The sequence below is a fragment of the Lissotriton vulgaris genome, chromosome 5 (assembly GCF_964263255.1).
Source record: "Lissotriton vulgaris chromosome 5, aLisVul1.2, whole genome shotgun sequence".
Classification (NCBI taxonomy): Eukaryota; Metazoa; Chordata; class Amphibia; order Caudata; family Salamandridae; genus Lissotriton; species Lissotriton vulgaris.
The window spans coordinates 1,176,902,247-1,176,919,844 of record NC_141693.1 but is presented as its reverse complement, the minus strand read 5'-3'; the positions used below and the strand labels follow the sequence as shown (position 1 = coordinate 1,176,919,844).

General features: G+C 45.1%; 1 protein-coding gene across 1 annotated transcript in view; it reads right to left on the bottom strand.

Moving 5' to 3' along the window:
• WDR11 (WD repeat domain 11) overlaps window positions 1-17,598 on the bottom strand; it is a 635,868-nt gene that overhangs the window by 58,357 nt on the left and 559,913 nt on the right. The window contains exon 24 of the mRNA XM_086922941.1: window positions 12,824-12,919. Within this exon, the coding sequence (XP_086779067.1) occupies window positions 12,824-12,919 (96 nt within the window). The remainder of the gene's footprint in view (window positions 1-12,823; window positions 12,920-17,598) is intronic.

The window sequence follows — 17,598 nt, the reverse complement described above, 5'->3', positions numbered from 1 at the left end:
AAACAGCAGGGGCACAATAAACAACACTAGCGGGCAGAGATAGGCAAAGGGGGGAACGGAAGCAACAAAGAGCGGAGCTTCAGTCTCGAGGGCAGCGGCGAGCACGCGGAGGAAGAGCGAGCAGGAAAACTAGACAACAGGGGCACAAAACAACAATAACGGGCAGAGATTGGCAAAGAGGGGAGCGGAAGCAACAAGGAGCGGAGCCTCAGCCTCGAGGGCAGCGGCGAGCAGGCCGAGTCAGCAGGGGGCACCGGGCGCACTCAGGGGGGAGCCGCGCGGCGGGTGGAGCGACCGTCACTGGCCAATAGAGTTTTGCCAACTCCTCCTGGGGCTATTTTGTAATCGCCCGATAAGCAGCCTAATTTACAGCATTCACACTCGGCACAACCCCACCATGATGTCACTGCTGTAGCTTGTGCCTGCAGGTCGATAGATGGCCTCGCCCTGGCAGGCACATGCGCCGCAGGACGTCTGTTGTTTATTACAGCTGCCTCAACAAAAGTCATAAATAGAGCAGCCAGTACTTAGAAATTTCTTTTCGGCTGCTTGGTTTTTTACATTTATTTCTTGCCTCTCCCCTCAGGCTCAGGATGGCAGGGAGGGCAACGCCCCTTTCGCCCACTAACACCAGCCGCCTCCGGGCAGAGGTCCCTTGGAAGAGGGTCGCTCTTATGGGGTTTACTCTGCTTCTTTTCAGAAGATTGGGGTCAACGCAGACTACGTGTATTTAAAGTACTGGAAGACTGAGACTCTACACCTGAACACACCGGTACCGTTATCTACAGAGCGTTTACACACACAAAACGATGGGCCAATGTGCAGTTTTGGTTTGCTTTGGAAACTTTATAGTAAAAACTCAAAGCTACGGCATGTTCATAAATAGACAAAGACCGCCACCCATTAAAACATAAACGAACACTTACTTAAAAAAAATAGATTGGTTGAATCAGACGCTCTGCAAAGCAGTCATCACATGTTGTAAGCAGACACATGGTTACATTAATGGTGAGCGTGGACCTGTTCCCAGCAGTTACATCACCACCTGTTCTCCGCAGTTCATAAATGTTCATTCTGACAATAACATTTTAAGAAAGACATATGGTCTGATGCGAACAAAAGGTGGGTTATATTAAGAGAGATTAAAAGATTACTATTTGCAAAAAGCCTGAATAGCGAAATGTTGTTCTACAGATGTCTGTAAGTGCTGTATGCCACTGCAAGGCCACCTGTGCGCACCTTGCTCTAGTAAAGTGGGCATTAAGACCCAGAGAATCTTGAACATTTTGAATGGCATAGCATTAGTAATAGGGAAGGCTCTTTATTTGAAAAGGATGCTTTCCACCAATATACTTTGGTGGTCCAGCCATTTCCAGAGGCATAAGGTCTTCTGGCTCAGGGTCAGTGACCCTACCCGCCCTGTTTATTGCAGCACCACATAGCAGTGGTGGGTTCTGTTCGCATCTGTACCAGCCTCCTCTTGATGGATGGCAGGACAACTTTCAGTTGTTTCTCAAAAAAGAGGGACAGTGGGGCTTTTTAAAGAGGTCCAGCAGATGTGCCCTGTCAAATCCTACAAGCAAAAGTGAATGCTGTTCCTCTAATTGTGGGGCCTAGTGAACTTAGGCACGTGGGCCAACCACCAGCAATTAGATGGTGGTGGTGGTGGTAGGAAAGCACTGCGAGGAGGAGGGATATGGGGATCCCGCTCTTGCGGAACTAGGGTCGTTACACACCCAGCAAGCTAGGTGTCATGCTGCATCATCTGGACCTGCTTCTCGTTGGGTCAGCCCTGTAATACCCAACGGGCCCCCGCGAAGGGGCTCTTTGGCGGAGATCTTTAGTTCCGTATGATAAAGTGGGGGTGTGTGGTCCGTGAAGGTGTAGATACAGTGAAGTCCAGTGAGTGCATTAAAAAAGGTTGAATATTCCAAATACTATGTTTATTCCGTTAAAACGTGTAGAGTGGCAGCTCCCCTGACGCGAGGGTTCAGTTGAAGCTATGCTCATCTCTTGGGGTAAACATGTTTCTTGCCTGTTGGTTGCTTAATACCGTGGCAATTCTTCAGGACCTACTATGTGAAAATTGAATATATCTACACTAAATGGTGCAGCTAGTTGCTAACTACCATAGGAAAACACTACATCCAGTCGCTCCAGTAGTGCTATTTGAAGACCTAAGGAAACAATCTGCAAAGGTATTCATCAGTTCTCGTAAGTTCTCCTGTATGATATTGTCAGTATCCCTGTGATTCCATGCTGTTCTCATACAACCTCCTCATTTATTTCTCACAAATAAAATGTTACCACTGGCGTAATGTATGCCATCATAATGTTACAGTTACATGTGAAACTGGGGGGTGTTCACAGATCCTACTTCCGGGCCCACATATGCCACCTGGTGTTCCCTCATTGAAATCCAGGATATCAAACTAAGGGGAAGGATTTGTTTAAGGAAGTCAGAGGCCGGAAGCTAATATCAGATATATTAACAACAGGTTTGCCTCTGACACCATTAATCACACAGTATTTTTAGGTCAGAGATGTCCCTTTTATTGACTCTGTGATTTCATCTTATTTTAAAAAAAAAATGTATAAGTTTTGTCAAACAACTTTTTACTGTTTAGGTTTCCCTTCACCTAGTACAATCAGAAAAAACTTCTCTACTTGTTCAAGTAAAAAAAATAATAATAAATAAGATGAAATCACAGAGTCAATAAAAAGGACATCTGTGACCTAAAAATACTGTGTGATTAATGGTGTCAGAGGCAAACCTGTTGTTGATATATCTCGTTGAAATCCAGGACAGAGGTTGAAAGATCGGATCGGAGGCTTAATGTCTTGGACTCTCTTTACCAGGTGGAACGCACAAAACCAAACCATGTCCAGAATGGCCCAGTTTCCAGGAAAAAGGCACAAAACCAAACCATGTCCAGAAAGGCTCAGATGAAGGGTAGCATCTGAGAATAAGTCAGGTGTGACTTCGGCATATTGATAGTGAACCCCAAAGATGATACATTGTTCACAGCAGTCTGAAGGTGGTTGAAAAATGTTGCCAGCCTGTGGTAAATGAAGTGAAGAACCCTCGGCCGGATTTGGTTGCTAAGGTGGACCGGCATCGGAGTGGCAGCGAACTCGGCATTGGCATCGATGTGCCTGAGCCTGGCATGGTTGAGGATGCCAGGAGATGGCATCAGGCCTGGAGCAGAGGGCCCAGCTGAAGCAGAGGCCAAACCTGTCGGCAGTAATCCAGGTGGAGGGCCTCTCGGCTATTTGGAGCCTGAAGGTGTAAAAGAGGGTGTTGTCAGAGATTCGAAGAGCCTGAGCATAGCTGCACTGAACTCTTTGGTCTGGCGTGGTGTGGCTGAAGACCCCAGAAACTCAGGTTGTGCCGGAACCAGCAGTAGAATCAGCTCTGAAGTTGGGCAACTTTAAGAGTGGGAACAGAACTGTTGGTGCCTCCCAAGCACTTCGCCAGGAGAGTGGGACTGCCATGAAGGAGTACAACTCTGCCTCAACTTAAGTTTTTTGTGCTTACCGGAGGACATGAAGTGCAACGAAAAGCAGTCTCTCAAGCAGCTCTCTCACTTCTAAAAACGGGACTGGGAATGGGTCTTGGATTGGTACTTGGAGATGTCCCAGTACTGAGTCTTCTTGTGCTTGGCGATGTAGAGTTTCAACTAGCATTTCCTGATGGCTATTGGGTTCATCGATGCACAGTCTGCACATCTTGGAGTCATGGCTCAACCTCGTACACCACAGGCAAACCTGGTGGGGATATGTCAGAGACATTTGTTTGAAACAGTCCTTACAGGATATAAAAACTGTTGTTTTAAGGGGTGACATCCTTTACACACTGTAGAGAATTTTGAGGGAAAAAAGCAGTCCCCTGAGAGCTGAGAGAAGATTCAGATTCACGCCTTGAAGCATTGATAAAAAGGAACTGACGTCAGCATGCGGAACAGAATGGTGGCAGTGTGGCACCACACTGCGTCACCTTCTGGTGCATGGCGGTGATATGGAAAAGATTCCGGATCCAGTTTGACACCTGGGAAGTATTGAAAAGGGGAGGAATATGTGGCTAGAAGTCTATCATAAAAAATGGGGTTTGGGAATTTACACTTTTGAGGTGAGAACAGAAAAGACATCTACTTAGACTGTCTGATCTTGTATTGTCCATCCTTAGGCTAGCATGAATTTAACACAGTTCCACAGCCAGCTCTAGCAACTTTCAGTAACAGGAATATTCAGACTTGTGCTGTAATGCACTGGTGAAAAGTTTCTTGCAATGCGCATGTGTCCCTACTCTGAGGAGACTGACATGACTGCGAGCAAGTGCCCACAATCATAAGGTGGGAATCGAGGACAGACAGACTGGACAACTTGTTCTTCATTCTGATTCGATTTCCTTGACTGCTGGTTACCTGAGAAAAAAGGAGGCAGATGATGGTGGTTTAGGTCAAATGAAACCCTTGTCCATTAAATGATAGAGGGCCTTTGCAAGATTGGTCAGAGGGAGATGATCTTGGTATTACCACTCAATGGCACGCAGCAATTTAAGTATCTTATAAAGGTTCTTCCCATCAAAGATTGAGATGCTTCACCTGAGCCTCTGGCTTAAATTCCGAAGACTTAAGTCATGATAGATTGTGTATGGACAGTCGGCGCTCATTGTATTAGTTCTGTTTTGATGACATCCCAGGAAATCAGAAGGTTTTGTTCTTTTCCAAGGTTGAGCATGAGCTTTTATTCTGTTTGGGTATAGACTGGAAGTAAGGGATTGCACCTCGTGAACTTGGACCACAGATGGCAGCCCTCACCTGGCCAAGGATGTCAAGGCAATCCTCAGAGTGGGACCACTGCACTGATACATCTTCATTCCATATGCCTCAAAATATGTAGTCGTTTTGTCCATGTGATAAACGGGAAGGTGGTCCTCCTCACAACAGATTGAGCAGGGTGTTCCCAAAAACAAAGACTGGACTGTCTTTGGGAACATGATACTTGTCCACACCCTTTTAGACAGCAGGCGAGGAGATTGGCTTCTCCCAGATCTCCCGAGTCTGGCTGGAAATATGGGAATCAATGTCCGGTGCAGGGTTTGGTGCAGAGGTTGATGCTGCCACCAGAGCAAAAAGTCTCTAAATCTCCAGCACAGGCACCAGGATCTCATTGTATTGTATTTGGTATTTATAAAGCACCGTTTTCACCCTGACTACAGTGCTTTAGGCACTAAGAACCAAAAACTAAACATCTAGACAAAGTAACAGAAGGCCAAACTGAACTGTGAAATCAGCAGGAAAGAATCAGGTCTTCAGTGGTTTCGTAAATTTAAGGAAGTCAGATTCCTGGCAATAGATAATTCTAGATGCAGCAGCAGCCGAAAAAGACCTGCCACCTAAGGTCTATCACCAAACATTGGGGAAGTAAAATAAACTTCTTCTTAGATCTCAGAAGATGGACAGGGCAGGAGTATAGACTACCTTGTGCGCCACGCACATGGATTTTAAACAGATTCACCTCTTAAGGGGTAGCTAGGGCAAGAAGACTAAAGCTGGTGTAATGCGGCCTCTCTGATGTATGGCAAGAGCTAATCTAGCAGCATCATGTTGAATGAGCTGCAGCTTCTGAATGAAATAGACAGGGAAGCCAGGAAAGATTGAATTATAATATTCAAGTCACGCAGAAACAAATGTGTTCAAGAACTGAACCTAAAGATGGAGACAGTGTCTAAACGTATACAATAGAAAAAGACAGGATTTTTCCACAAAAGAAATCCAATCAGCTAAAGTTCAAGAACATTTTTTTCATCAAGATCCTTCACAACTCCTAAAAGAGTACTCAAAGGGTCCTAAGAATTCGGCCAAACTCCTAGACCACAGAAATCTTGATGGGACAGAGACCTTCTGGGTCATCTCCACTGAGTTTTAGAAGGTTTGCGCTCATCGTCATGAGGATTTTGATGAGTCAATCATGTAGTTTATTCGCTGTACACTGCAGATTTCCCTCTAGATTTACAATCCTATGAGTATCTGCATCAAGAAATAACAAGAATTTGCAATGCAATAGGTTCGCATTAGGAAAGTTTGAGCTATTGGTCTTGTAAATGACAAATTTTTTATTTATGTGTTGGTTTTGAAAATAGCGAAATTAATAGCTTTGTCATTTACAATGCCAATAGTTTTAACTTTCGCAAATGTGACACCTATAGCATTTGTAATGCAATATGTGTTGTTTTTACGTGACTTAGATGTATTGATATTACAAATAATAATGGCTTTTATTTTTTAAAATAATTAATACTTAAAAGTTATTGGAATTTATAATAGCAATAGCCTAAACTTTTGTAAATAACTTTTGTGAAGATTATGTTCAGTGTATCTTATTGTGACGAAAATCCAAGAACAGAAGTGAAATATTAACATCTTTTTGTGACATTTGTAATAAAGCTTTATACATTGAGAGACCATATTTGAACCAGTTGTTGAATGGTTGCACAGATTGATGCTGTGATGTTGTGGTGGCGACGAGTGATGCTGTGGCGTTCAGTAATGCGGTGGTAGAGCATAGTGATGGTGTGGTGCCCCTGAGTGATGCTGTGGAGGTGCTGAATGATGCTGTGGTGATGCGATAGATAGAGTGAGGGCGATAGATAGATAGAGGGAGGGTGGTAGATAGAGGGAGGGTGGTAGATAGAGGGAGGGTGGTAGATAGAGGGAGGGAGATAGATAGATAGATAGATAGATAGATAGATAGATAGATAGATAGATAGATAGATAGATAGATAGATAGATAGATAGATAGAGATAGATGGAGGGAGATAGATAGATAGATAGATAGATAGATAGATAGATAGATAGATAGATAGATAGATAGATAGATAGATAGATAGATAGATAGATAGATAGATAGATAGATAGATAGATAGATAGATAGATAGATCGATAGAGTGAGGGCGATAGAGTGAGGGCGATAGAGTGAGGGCGATAGAGTGAGGGCGATAGAGTGAGGGCGATAGAGTGAGGGCGATAGAGTGAGGGCGATAGATAGAGTGAGGGCGATAGAGTGAGGGCGATAGATAGAGTGAGGGCGATAGATAGAGTGAGGGCGATAGATAGAGTGAGGGCGATAGATAGAGTGAGGGTGATAGAGAGATAGAGTGAGGGCGACAGATAGAGTGAGGGCGATAGATAGATAGATAGATAGATAGATAGTTAGATATATAGATAGATAGATATATAGATAGAGTGAGGGCGTGCACTGACAACTGGTGGTGTGTGTCTGGTGAAAGTGTGTATTGACGGCTCGTGGTGTGTGTACCTTTTGAAAGTGTGCACTGAAGGCTGGTGGTGTTTGCCTGGTGAAAGAGTGCACTGACGTCTGGTGGTGTGTGTGAATGGTGAAATTGTGCAATGACGGCTGGTGTTGTGTGTATACCTCGTGAAAGCGTGCAGTGATGGTTGGTGGTGTGTATGTGCCTGGTGAAAGTGTGCGCTGATGGTGTGTTTGTGCCTGGTGAAAGTGTGTACTATGTCTGTTGGTGTGCGCCTGGTGGAAGCGTGCACTGACGGCTGGTGGTGTCTGTGTCCGGTGAAAGCGTGCACTGATGGCTGGTGGTGTTTGGGTGTGGTGAAAGCATGTACTGATGAGTGATGGTGTCTGTGCGTGGTGAAAGTGTGCACTGATGCTTTGGTTTTCAGTGTAGTTGTGTGTGTTTTTGTTGTGTGTGTGTTTGTATGTGTGGTTGTGTGTGCGGTTGTATGTGGTTGTGGGTGTGTGTGTGGTTGTGTTTGTGTGTTGTGTGTGTGGTTGTGTTTGTGTGGTTGTGTGTGTGTGTTGTGATGTGTTGTTGTGCGTGTGGTGTTGTGTGTGGTGTTGTGTGTGTGGTTGCTCTGTAAGGCATTCACGAGCGTGGCAGTGCTAGAGTTCACACCTTTCAGTGAGAGGCCTTGGGGTGGAGGTGTGCCAGAAAAAAACTCAAACGCCAGATTGCAGCATAATCAAAATTGATCAGCCTAACAAAAGTTTGTAAAAGACAATACATAAAAAAATAGTTGGCTAACAATTAGGCGGGTCGGATGGTGGTATGTATGCCTGGTGGAAGTGTGCACTGACAAACGGTGGTGTGTGTACCTGGTGGAAGCATGTAAATATAGCTGGTGTTGTGTATGCCTGTTAAAACGTGCACTGGCAGCCGGCGGTGTGTGTCTGCCTGGTGAAAGTGTGCACTGATGGCTGGTGGTGTGTGTCTGATGGAAGCGTGCACAGACAGCTAGTAGTGTGTGTGCATGATGGAAGCATGCACTGACTGGTGATGATGGCTGGTGGTGTGTGTGTCTAGAGTAAGCATGCACTAATGGTTAGTGGTGTGTGTGCCTGGTGGAAACGTGCACTGATGGCTGGTGATGTGTGTGTGCCTGTTGGAATCGTGCACTGATGGCTGGTGGTGTGTGTTTGGTTAAAGTGTGCACTGATGGTTAGCGGTGTGTTCCTGGTGAAAGTGTGCACTGATGGCTAGGGGTCTGTGTGAATGTTGGAAGTGTGCACTGATGGCTGTTGATGTGTATGCCTGGGGTGGAAGCGTGCACTGACAGTGCACACTTTCACCAGGAACACACCACCAACCAACAGCCGGTGGTGTGTGCCTGGTGAAAGTGTGCACTGACGGCTGGTGGTATGTGTACCTGGTGGAAGCGTGCACTGATGGCTGGTGGTGTGTGTTTGGTGAAAGTGTGCACTGACGGCTGGTGGTGTGTATGCCTGGTGAAAGTGTGCACTGATAGCTGGTTGTGTGTGTGCCTGGTGAAAGTGTGCACTGACGGCTGGTGGTATGTGTACCTGGTGGAAGCGTGCACTGGTGGCTGGTGGTGTGTGTTTGGTGAAAGTGAGCACTGAAGGCAGGTGGTGTATGCCTTGTGAAAGTGTGCACTGACGGCTGGTAATATGTGTGCCAAAGAGAAAGTTTTAAAGTGTGCAACGAAAAAAACAAGGTGTTTAATGATAGGGAAACTCTGGACGAGAATGATGTATTTCATCGAGGATCTATTAAAGAAGGCAAGACTGGGGCGAAGGAACCATGCCCCGAAAATACACTGCACATTCTGCTTCACGGTGTGCAAAAAGACCAAAACATAAAAATTTTCGTAAAGAATTAAAAAAAAACGAGTGGTGTGTAAATAACCCGCACGTCGTAGTTCTTGCTAACGAGAAGCAAGACTGGCAGTAAAAGAGGCGCAGTTACTGCCAGCCTTGCTTCTAATAATGTACTGTAATTTACCCGAAGTTACTTAGTGGGAGAGATTGTCTTGAATCTGATTTATTGTTGCCCATTAGCCAGGTACTTGACAAGCAGAACGATAGACAATGTTTTTAAGATCTGGCCTAGAGACCGCTTTAGCTTTCTTTTTATCCTCTTATAGTAAAACATCATACATAAATAGTAAATACGTGTATAAAACAAGCAACACGAGGGAGGAATGTTGGTGGTAATTAAAGCAGGACAGAGGGTAGGGTAGGATGGTCTGGCAGCGGGTGTGACAACAAGCATAAGCAGCTGGGAGGAGGCGAGTTGGGGAGGAAGGAAACCAACACAAGCGACGGAGTAGCAACGGCAGTAGTTAATTAGGAACTATGTTTGGCTTGGTTGCTGAAAACAAAGTAAACCAGGAGAGAGGGGCTGGAGGGGTGGGGCGAGGATCAACCGAAAACACAAGCTGCAAGCGCATTTGTTTTCAGCCAATCCTAGTTAGTTTGCAAGCAATTAACGAGAATCAGCTAAAAACATAAGTGCTTTTGAAACACGTACAGTCATTATATTGGGGACTGATGTCCTTAACCCCTCAACATTGTAAGGATACTGACTTGCAACAACAGCAGCAGAATTTAGAAAATACATCCCGTCTGTGCAAAGTTTGTAGCGCACATTAGGCATGCCAACGTGGCTGAGAGCAGGGGACCGTGTGCCATGAAGCTCTCAAACCAGCCTGTCACTGCTATGGCGCAGCTGCTTCTCAGTAAGCAATCTTATGTCGGACTGTTTGGGAGGCTGCACACAGGCTGTGCGCTGAGTGAAAGAAAAGGGGTTTGGGAGAGTAACAGAGAGCAGGCGCAGAACTCCGAGAAGGAAAGAAAAGACACAAAAAAAGAAATCGAAAAATACCTTCTGTCTTGAATGCAGCACTGATATTAGGAGAAACCTCCACGATGACGCAGAGAATGAGCATGAGGCACAAAACAAATAAAAATTAAAAAAACAGAGACACAGCTTAAACGTACCGTATTTAAAAGGCAAAGGAAGTGGAGCCAATGAAGTATAGGTACAAAGAAATTCTGGCAATGAAAAACAAGAACAAACAAGCGCGCACTGGAGAAGCGTGAGCCTGGTGGGGGGGCGGGATGCGAGCGAGTGGGAGGGAACGGGCCAAGCGCGCGCTGGAGAAGCATGAGCCTGGGAAGGGGTCTGGTACAATCAGTGACGCAGTAAAATTAGGAATGGATTACTGTTAAATTACTTGGGGAAAAGGCATGTGTATGATGGGTGGCGGAGGGCTTTGGGGAAGTTGTGGTGGAAAGTCAGGCTACAGTATTAGGAAGGTGGGGTGAGGTCATGGACGTTTCATTGTTGGACATTTCTTGGGGAGCAAGTGTTCAAACTGAAGGGGAAGCGGGTTGCATGGAGTGATCTGCTGTGGTACTGTGAGCCCTGCCTACATTGCAGTTTATAGTGGCGGGAGTGGGGCCTTAGTGGGCGGTGTGTCTGGGTGTCGCGGTGCACTCCATTGCTGCGTTACTTTGATCGGGCTGAGTCAGATGACGGTGTTGCCGGCTCAGGGTGTCTGGGGCTGTGCTTCCGGGTCGGAGGGCAGCCTTGAGAAGCGGCAGCGTGGGGACAGCGCGGCTCCTCTGCTGCCAATTTCTGGAATGCGATTAAATAAAGGGCATCGGAGCAGACCTTTAAAACCAAGATGACCAAGGTTTCAAAGTTTGATCTACAAGTTTTGCACAGGGAGCGCAAAATCAGATGGCTACCGAGCTAGATGTTTTCATTGCCGGAATGCAGCCAGTGGTGTGAGAGACAAATGTTGGGGTGAGGAGGAGGGAGGGGGAGAGAGTGCGTTGCAGAGGAAGAGGCTGAAGGTGGGAGAGCGGGGGAGATAGCGAAAGGGTGAGAGAAGAGGCAGTGCACAGATGGGGGCTGGGGAGAGCATTCCTAAGTGTGAAGCAGGGGGCGGGGGAGCGGATCCCTTTGAAATGAAGCTCTCGGCAAAATGAGCTAGAGCACGGCCTCGCGGTTGTGAAAGTTAAACAGCAGGGGTGAATTAGAGGGGAGGAGAAGTGAGGCCGAGCGCGCGCTGGGGTGAATGCCTGAGACCGAGCGCACGCTGGGGAAGCTTCAGATGCCTGTGGGAGCGAGGCGGATGGGTTTGATGCGGACGTGCGTTTCACACGAGTGCACCACATGAACTGTACTAAATCTGCAATTGTTTCAGAGCTTGTTTTGCCTACTATACTCTTGTCTATTTATCCCTGCGGGATAGAATAGCCGAGACCTAAAAATGGAACCGAAAAGACTAATTAAGGTACGCTAGAGGGGTCACGTACAGATTAAACAACAATTGTTACAAGATAGCAGTTTGAGGAACACCACATGTGTAAAGTCTTGAAGAAGATACAAAGAGTGGAAGCACAACCTGCAAAGATCTTTTCGACAGAAAATCTGAAAAGCAGGTTTAGGCGAAGATGGCAATTGGCGTCTACAAATCTGAACAATTGATGGAACACTGCTTTTTCCAGTAATTCAGCCAGAAAAAGCAATAGGGAGATGGGCCTGTCGTTTGACAAATTGTCTCAATTGAAAGTAGGTTTTTTTAAAGCAAAGGGAGTCATACTCACAGTTTTTAAAATTTCTGGAACACACGCTCCCAAAAAGGATGCGTTGATTGATTGTTCTAACCCAAACGGGGTCCCATCATCTTAAACATTTTCTGTAATTGTGCTGGTCCAGGGTGCTCAGGAATGCTAGATTTATTTTAAGCTGGACAGCATAGAGGGGCGGGAGGGGGATGAGTAAAAAATAATGGTGATGTGTGGGGGAGAGAGATAGATTTTGTGTGTGTGTATATATAATTTGCCTATTTTCATTCTGTTTTAGTCTGCAGATCATAGCTTTAACGCCAGTGGTGTTCTACAGCACGAAGAGAGAGCTCAAGAAATCTTGGTTCTTGTGAAAATCAGCTACTAGAATAACAGGACTTTTTTCTAGGAGCTATTTTTAAAGGAGCTAAGGCCTGCTACTCAACTCATTAGATTTCATTATTTATAATAAGGATCCACAAGTGGGACATCACTTTTAAAGCCTGGATCATGACTGCAATGTACTACTTAATTAGATACGGCCCAACCTCGTCTCTAGTATTAGACACATGATATCTTTTGGCGAGAAGGCTCAGTGGATGGATACCGGAGAGTATTATCTGTATCCATGACAGCAATGCCACACTTCCATCTTGGGACTGCCCCATACAATTATCACTGCACCAACACGGATGTAACCACTTCCTGGGCAGCAGGACATTGCTCTGCGGGAGAAGCTGAGTAATATACACTTACCGGACTCAGAAAAGGCCTCACTGTGTATGGTCACCTGACATCTGAAGCAGTTTATACATACTTACCTGACCCAGCACAGGGAGCTACCTGTCAACACACACTTGAATCTAGAGGATCTGGCCTAAACTGACTACATGATACATAATAGGAAGACCAGGTTTTCATACAATCACCCGCGTTTACTAGGACATTCAGCTCAATACTTCACACTCACCTGACCCAAAAGGAGGAGCTGGTCAGCACATTTCCTTGTGTGATCATAGGTTGACCTCTTTACTTCTTGCAAATAAACTCTCTCCAGCTGAAATTTCTAAAGAAACAGAAGACAACATATAAATAAATGGCACCCTAATATACGACTTTAAATACCTTCCCTCCCATCACAAAATGCGTCTCTAATGATGCTGAAGAACTTGAAGAAAATATGAACAAATCAACCTAGAGAAGACTTGTTAATACTCATATGCATTCCCTAAATCCTCATCTTAAATTTCCAGTTGCCAACAAGCACTTCATAATCTCTCTAGATCTTTAAAAGGATGCTATCTATATGTTGAGCCATCCAAACCATAGAACCTTAAATTTTAACCAGTGGGTAAGAAAAATGTCTTTATCAACAAATCCATCCTAGTAACACAGGTGATATCAGACAAGACGTTCAGATTTCATGGATGACTGAATGTGACAAAAAGCATAAGATCAGCACTCCACTTGAAAATTACTTAATTTAACACCCGTCTCCTTCCTGTCATAGTCCACACAGAGTGACACAGCATCATGAAGAAACAATTACACTTAAAGATAATTATTCTGCAAGACTGCCATGATGCACCAGATAAGAAACTGTCATTTAAGAACTTTTTAGATACTTTTGATTATGATAGGATACAGGACCCTGTTAAAGCCTTGTACATTTCCAGGGTATATTTATTTACTCGGGTTTTGGTAGAACACTGTGCTTTGACAATAGAAGCTACAGAGCTTTTTGCAACAGGAAGGATGTTTTTGTGGAAGCAGGTAATGAACTATAATTGATCATGTAAAAGCTCCAAACTGAACTGGAACAGTTCCAGATTGACTCTATAGCACAGGAATCTTGAGAATGCTATGAAAATGGAAAAGCCTTGAGAGTGAGTACCCGACAGTAGAGCCTTCTGTCTCCAAATTATTCCACGAGGTGGTGCAGGCAGCACTGCCAAAGAAGAAGGGCCTATTTAAACCTGGGCGTAGTTCGCAGAGTTTTGCTTTCGCGGAACTCCGCAAAGTTACAAAAAAACTCTGCAGTGCCACAAGTGGCGTAGTGTGGTGCACACTGCTGTTCGCGCTGGTCTTCCTGCCGCTTGGGTAGAAATTCTACCCGAGTTGCAGCTCGCGAACTTACAGTTGCAGGGAAAAAAATCTCTGCTGCACTAAGCAAAGCAGAGTTTTCTACACTCCCCGAGCTCTGTGGAGCACGGAGTGCAGCAAACTCTGTAAACTGCACAAACGGAGCAGAGTTCACCGCCCAGGCCTACCTATGAGAAAGTAACCAAATAAAAGAAGAGTTAATTTCAGACTGCAATATTAATTCAGGCATTATTTCTAACCGGGTTAAAGAAATAAATAGTGAAAGCAATGCTTGCAGAATGTTATGGCACTGCTACAGGAGACGAGCAACAAACAGAAAGGTGGAATTGGCTGCCTTTCTGTTAAATTGGAGTAGAAATGCATAAATGGTCTCCACTCTATGCATTATATACTAAGGGACATCCTGATTGAAATAAATAAAGGAATTAAGAAAGAGAAGGGGGTGAGTAAAATCATTGTTAGGTAAATGTTTGATACAATTCGTAAATGTGGTGATCATGTCTTTTCGTAGGAAAACTGATTTGTGCTTTCTACACACAGGATATATGCTTCCAAAAGTTGAAATATTGCATCGAGAGAATTATCAAAGTCTTGAAAAACATGGTTTAAACTTCTTATTGCCATCGAAACGCGTCAACGCAACTCTATACACAATTCGGTGTCTGACTGGTTCAAGAGATATTTATTGAGGAACTGGTATCAAGCTAATTCTATGACAACTTTTAAGTGTCTAGTGTTTTCTCTTGGGGGTTTGGTGCATCCACACTATATTTATCTACAGAAATAGCATACTAGTTTATGCAATTGATTGTTTTTTAATTGTGAGATATTTTTTCATTCATTGTACATGTACATTGTGCATGTATGCAAATGATTTTATGTAAAACTATTTTCTATTGTATACTTTTTAATACATTTTGTATTGACATACATTGGTGGCTATTTTGCTGAGTTCATTGTTTGGGCTTCTATTCGCCTACTGTCATATTTTCATATCTGTGATTTGGGTGAGAAAGTACAATGTGTGAATAATTTGCTTGTGGTTATTTCGAAATCCAAATGAAACTTTTGTTTTCACTTGAGAAGGCTATATTGTACTGCGGCATTAGGGGGAAGGCTTTGCTAAATTAGCTGTGGAGTACCAAGATGGAATGGGACTATGAGCATAGCGTGCCTGGCATTCAGATTTAAAAATTAGAAGTGGGTAAGGGTGGAAACTTGCAAAACTTGAAATCCGTTTTGCACAAACCCTTATTTCTTGAGCTGGTGTGAAAAAAATGGTCAGCAAGGGCAATCCAAATCAACGCCCTAACCAGGGAACACAACTTAAGAGCACTCAATGGTAGGACTAATTCAGATAGGGATGGTGCAATGACATTCAATAGGCTCAGTGGCCCGTCTAGAATCGATTATATCTTACTGGACGTCAGACTCTGGAAAGACCTTTTAGATATGGAGGTGGTGGCTACACAGGATAGTGACCACAACCCCCTTTGTACCAAGCTCAGGTGGGGTAACCTAAAGGGTGTGGGGTCGAGTGCTCCCTTGAGGTTAACCAAAGAGGTTGTCCCCTATAATAGTAACCGTAGGTTGAAATGGGACAAGGCCCAATTAAAGGAAGATCAATTAGGGAGTATAAAATCCCTTGTGGTAGACCTGACCTTGGACCTGGCAGCACGGGAACAGGGATTGAGAAGCGCACCGGAGTCACCAATCGCCTTAGATATAGCCTATAAGAACACAATAGAGCAGGTGAGCCAATATTTCTTGATTAAAGGGAAAAGCTTTAAAGCTAATAATATACCTCCCATCTCCACTAATCCCTGGTATACAGTCCAGTGCAAGAGTAAAAGGAAAGAGTTAACAGCTGCCCTGCTCAAAAAAGATCCCTCACTAGTTAGAGCGGCTAGGAAGGATTATTTGAGGGTCATGGCAGCTGCCAAACGAGAGTGGGAAGAAAAATATTGGCAGGATCTAAATGGTGCGGTCTCTATGAGGAACTCAAGGTTCTTCTGGGACCTAATTAACAAATCTAGGCAACAGAGTACACAACCACTAGCCACCCATATAACAAGTCAGCAATGGGTTGACCACTTTTCTGCAGTATATGGCGGAAATGAAGTTGACCCTTCTTTAACGGTAGCCATGGGTAGAGAAGGGGGACACACAAGGGAGCTCGAGGAACCATTCCTGCCCTTGGAAGAACTAGCAGCAATTAGACATCTGACCCCGAAGAAGGCGGCTGGCCCAGATGGGATACCGGGGACCTTCTGATAAAGGAACCAAAGGCTTGGGCAGAATTAATCGCCCTCATAATGAATTACATCGCCAGGGGGCACCCCGTGCCTGACTCTTGGAAGGGCGCTGAGGTGGTTACGGTGTTTAAAAAAGGGGCTAGAGAAGACCCTGCCAATTACAGACCTATCAGTTGGATAGATGTGATTCAGAAAGTGGTTGGCAGGGTCATTATCTCAAGGGTTGGAGCCTGGATGGATGAGGAACAAATCCTCTCCCACCTTCAAGCAGGGTTCCGTCAGAGGGTGGGGACGATGGACCAGGTCTTCCGCTTCTTTGGGATCTATTGGAAGTCAGTTACCATCAATAGAGGCAGCCTCTATATGGCTTTCATAGATCTCAGGATGGCTTTCGACCTGGTCCCTCGAGCAAGGCTGTGGGAGACACTAGAGAAGATGGGCTTCCCAGGGCCCCTTTTGAGTTTCATCGTAAGGCTCCACGAGGGGAACTATGTAGGATCAGATGGGGCACTCAGGGCCAGTTAACAGAAAGGGTGCCCGTGAGGAGGGGAGTTCGCCAGGGATGTGTCATGGCACCGACCCTCTTCTCCCTGTTTGTGAATGGTGTGGTGGATCATCTGAGAGGGGAAGAGGTGGATGCACCATCCCTGGCGGGGAACGAATCCCCACTCTACTCTTCGCGGACGACACATTACTGATCTCCAAATCCCTGGTGGGACTCCAAAAGCTTTTAAATCGCTTCAGCACCTTCTGTACAGATAGAGGACTCACCATCAATACCTCGAAAACCAAGCTTATGGCTTTCTCACCCTCCAAAAGATTCAGAAATAATCTCACACTTAATGGGGCACCTTGGAGCTGGTAGAATCATTCGACTATTTGGGGGTACGGGTAAATAGTCGGATGTATTGGAAGGACCACCTGGCTAAAATGCTACTTAGCCATAAAAGAGTGTCAGGTGTGACTCTGAGAGAGCATCGGGAATCAACGAGCAAACCCGTTGCTCCAGTTATGGCAATTTATGAGGGTCAGATACTCCCGTCTGCACTATATGGCTCCGAGCTGTGGGGGTTTGAAAACGTGTCAGAGCTAGTAGCAGCGGAAAATACGCTTTTTTTGGGATTTGGTGGCTCTTCCCGTTTCCACTCCGCTAATTCCCCTGCGGCTTGATTTGGGCAGGCGATCCATTAAAGAGCTAGTGCGGCTGCGCCCCTTACTGTTTTGGGTGAGGCTGCGAAGGTCCGAGGAGCTCGCGGTATTGCATGAATTAATATTGCTAGACACCGGTAATAAGATCAGGTGGTTGCATAATGTGAGGCAGCTGGTGATGCAATTGGGCCTAAGGGATGTGTGGGAGAGCCAAATACCACCTCCCAAACCAGTGATC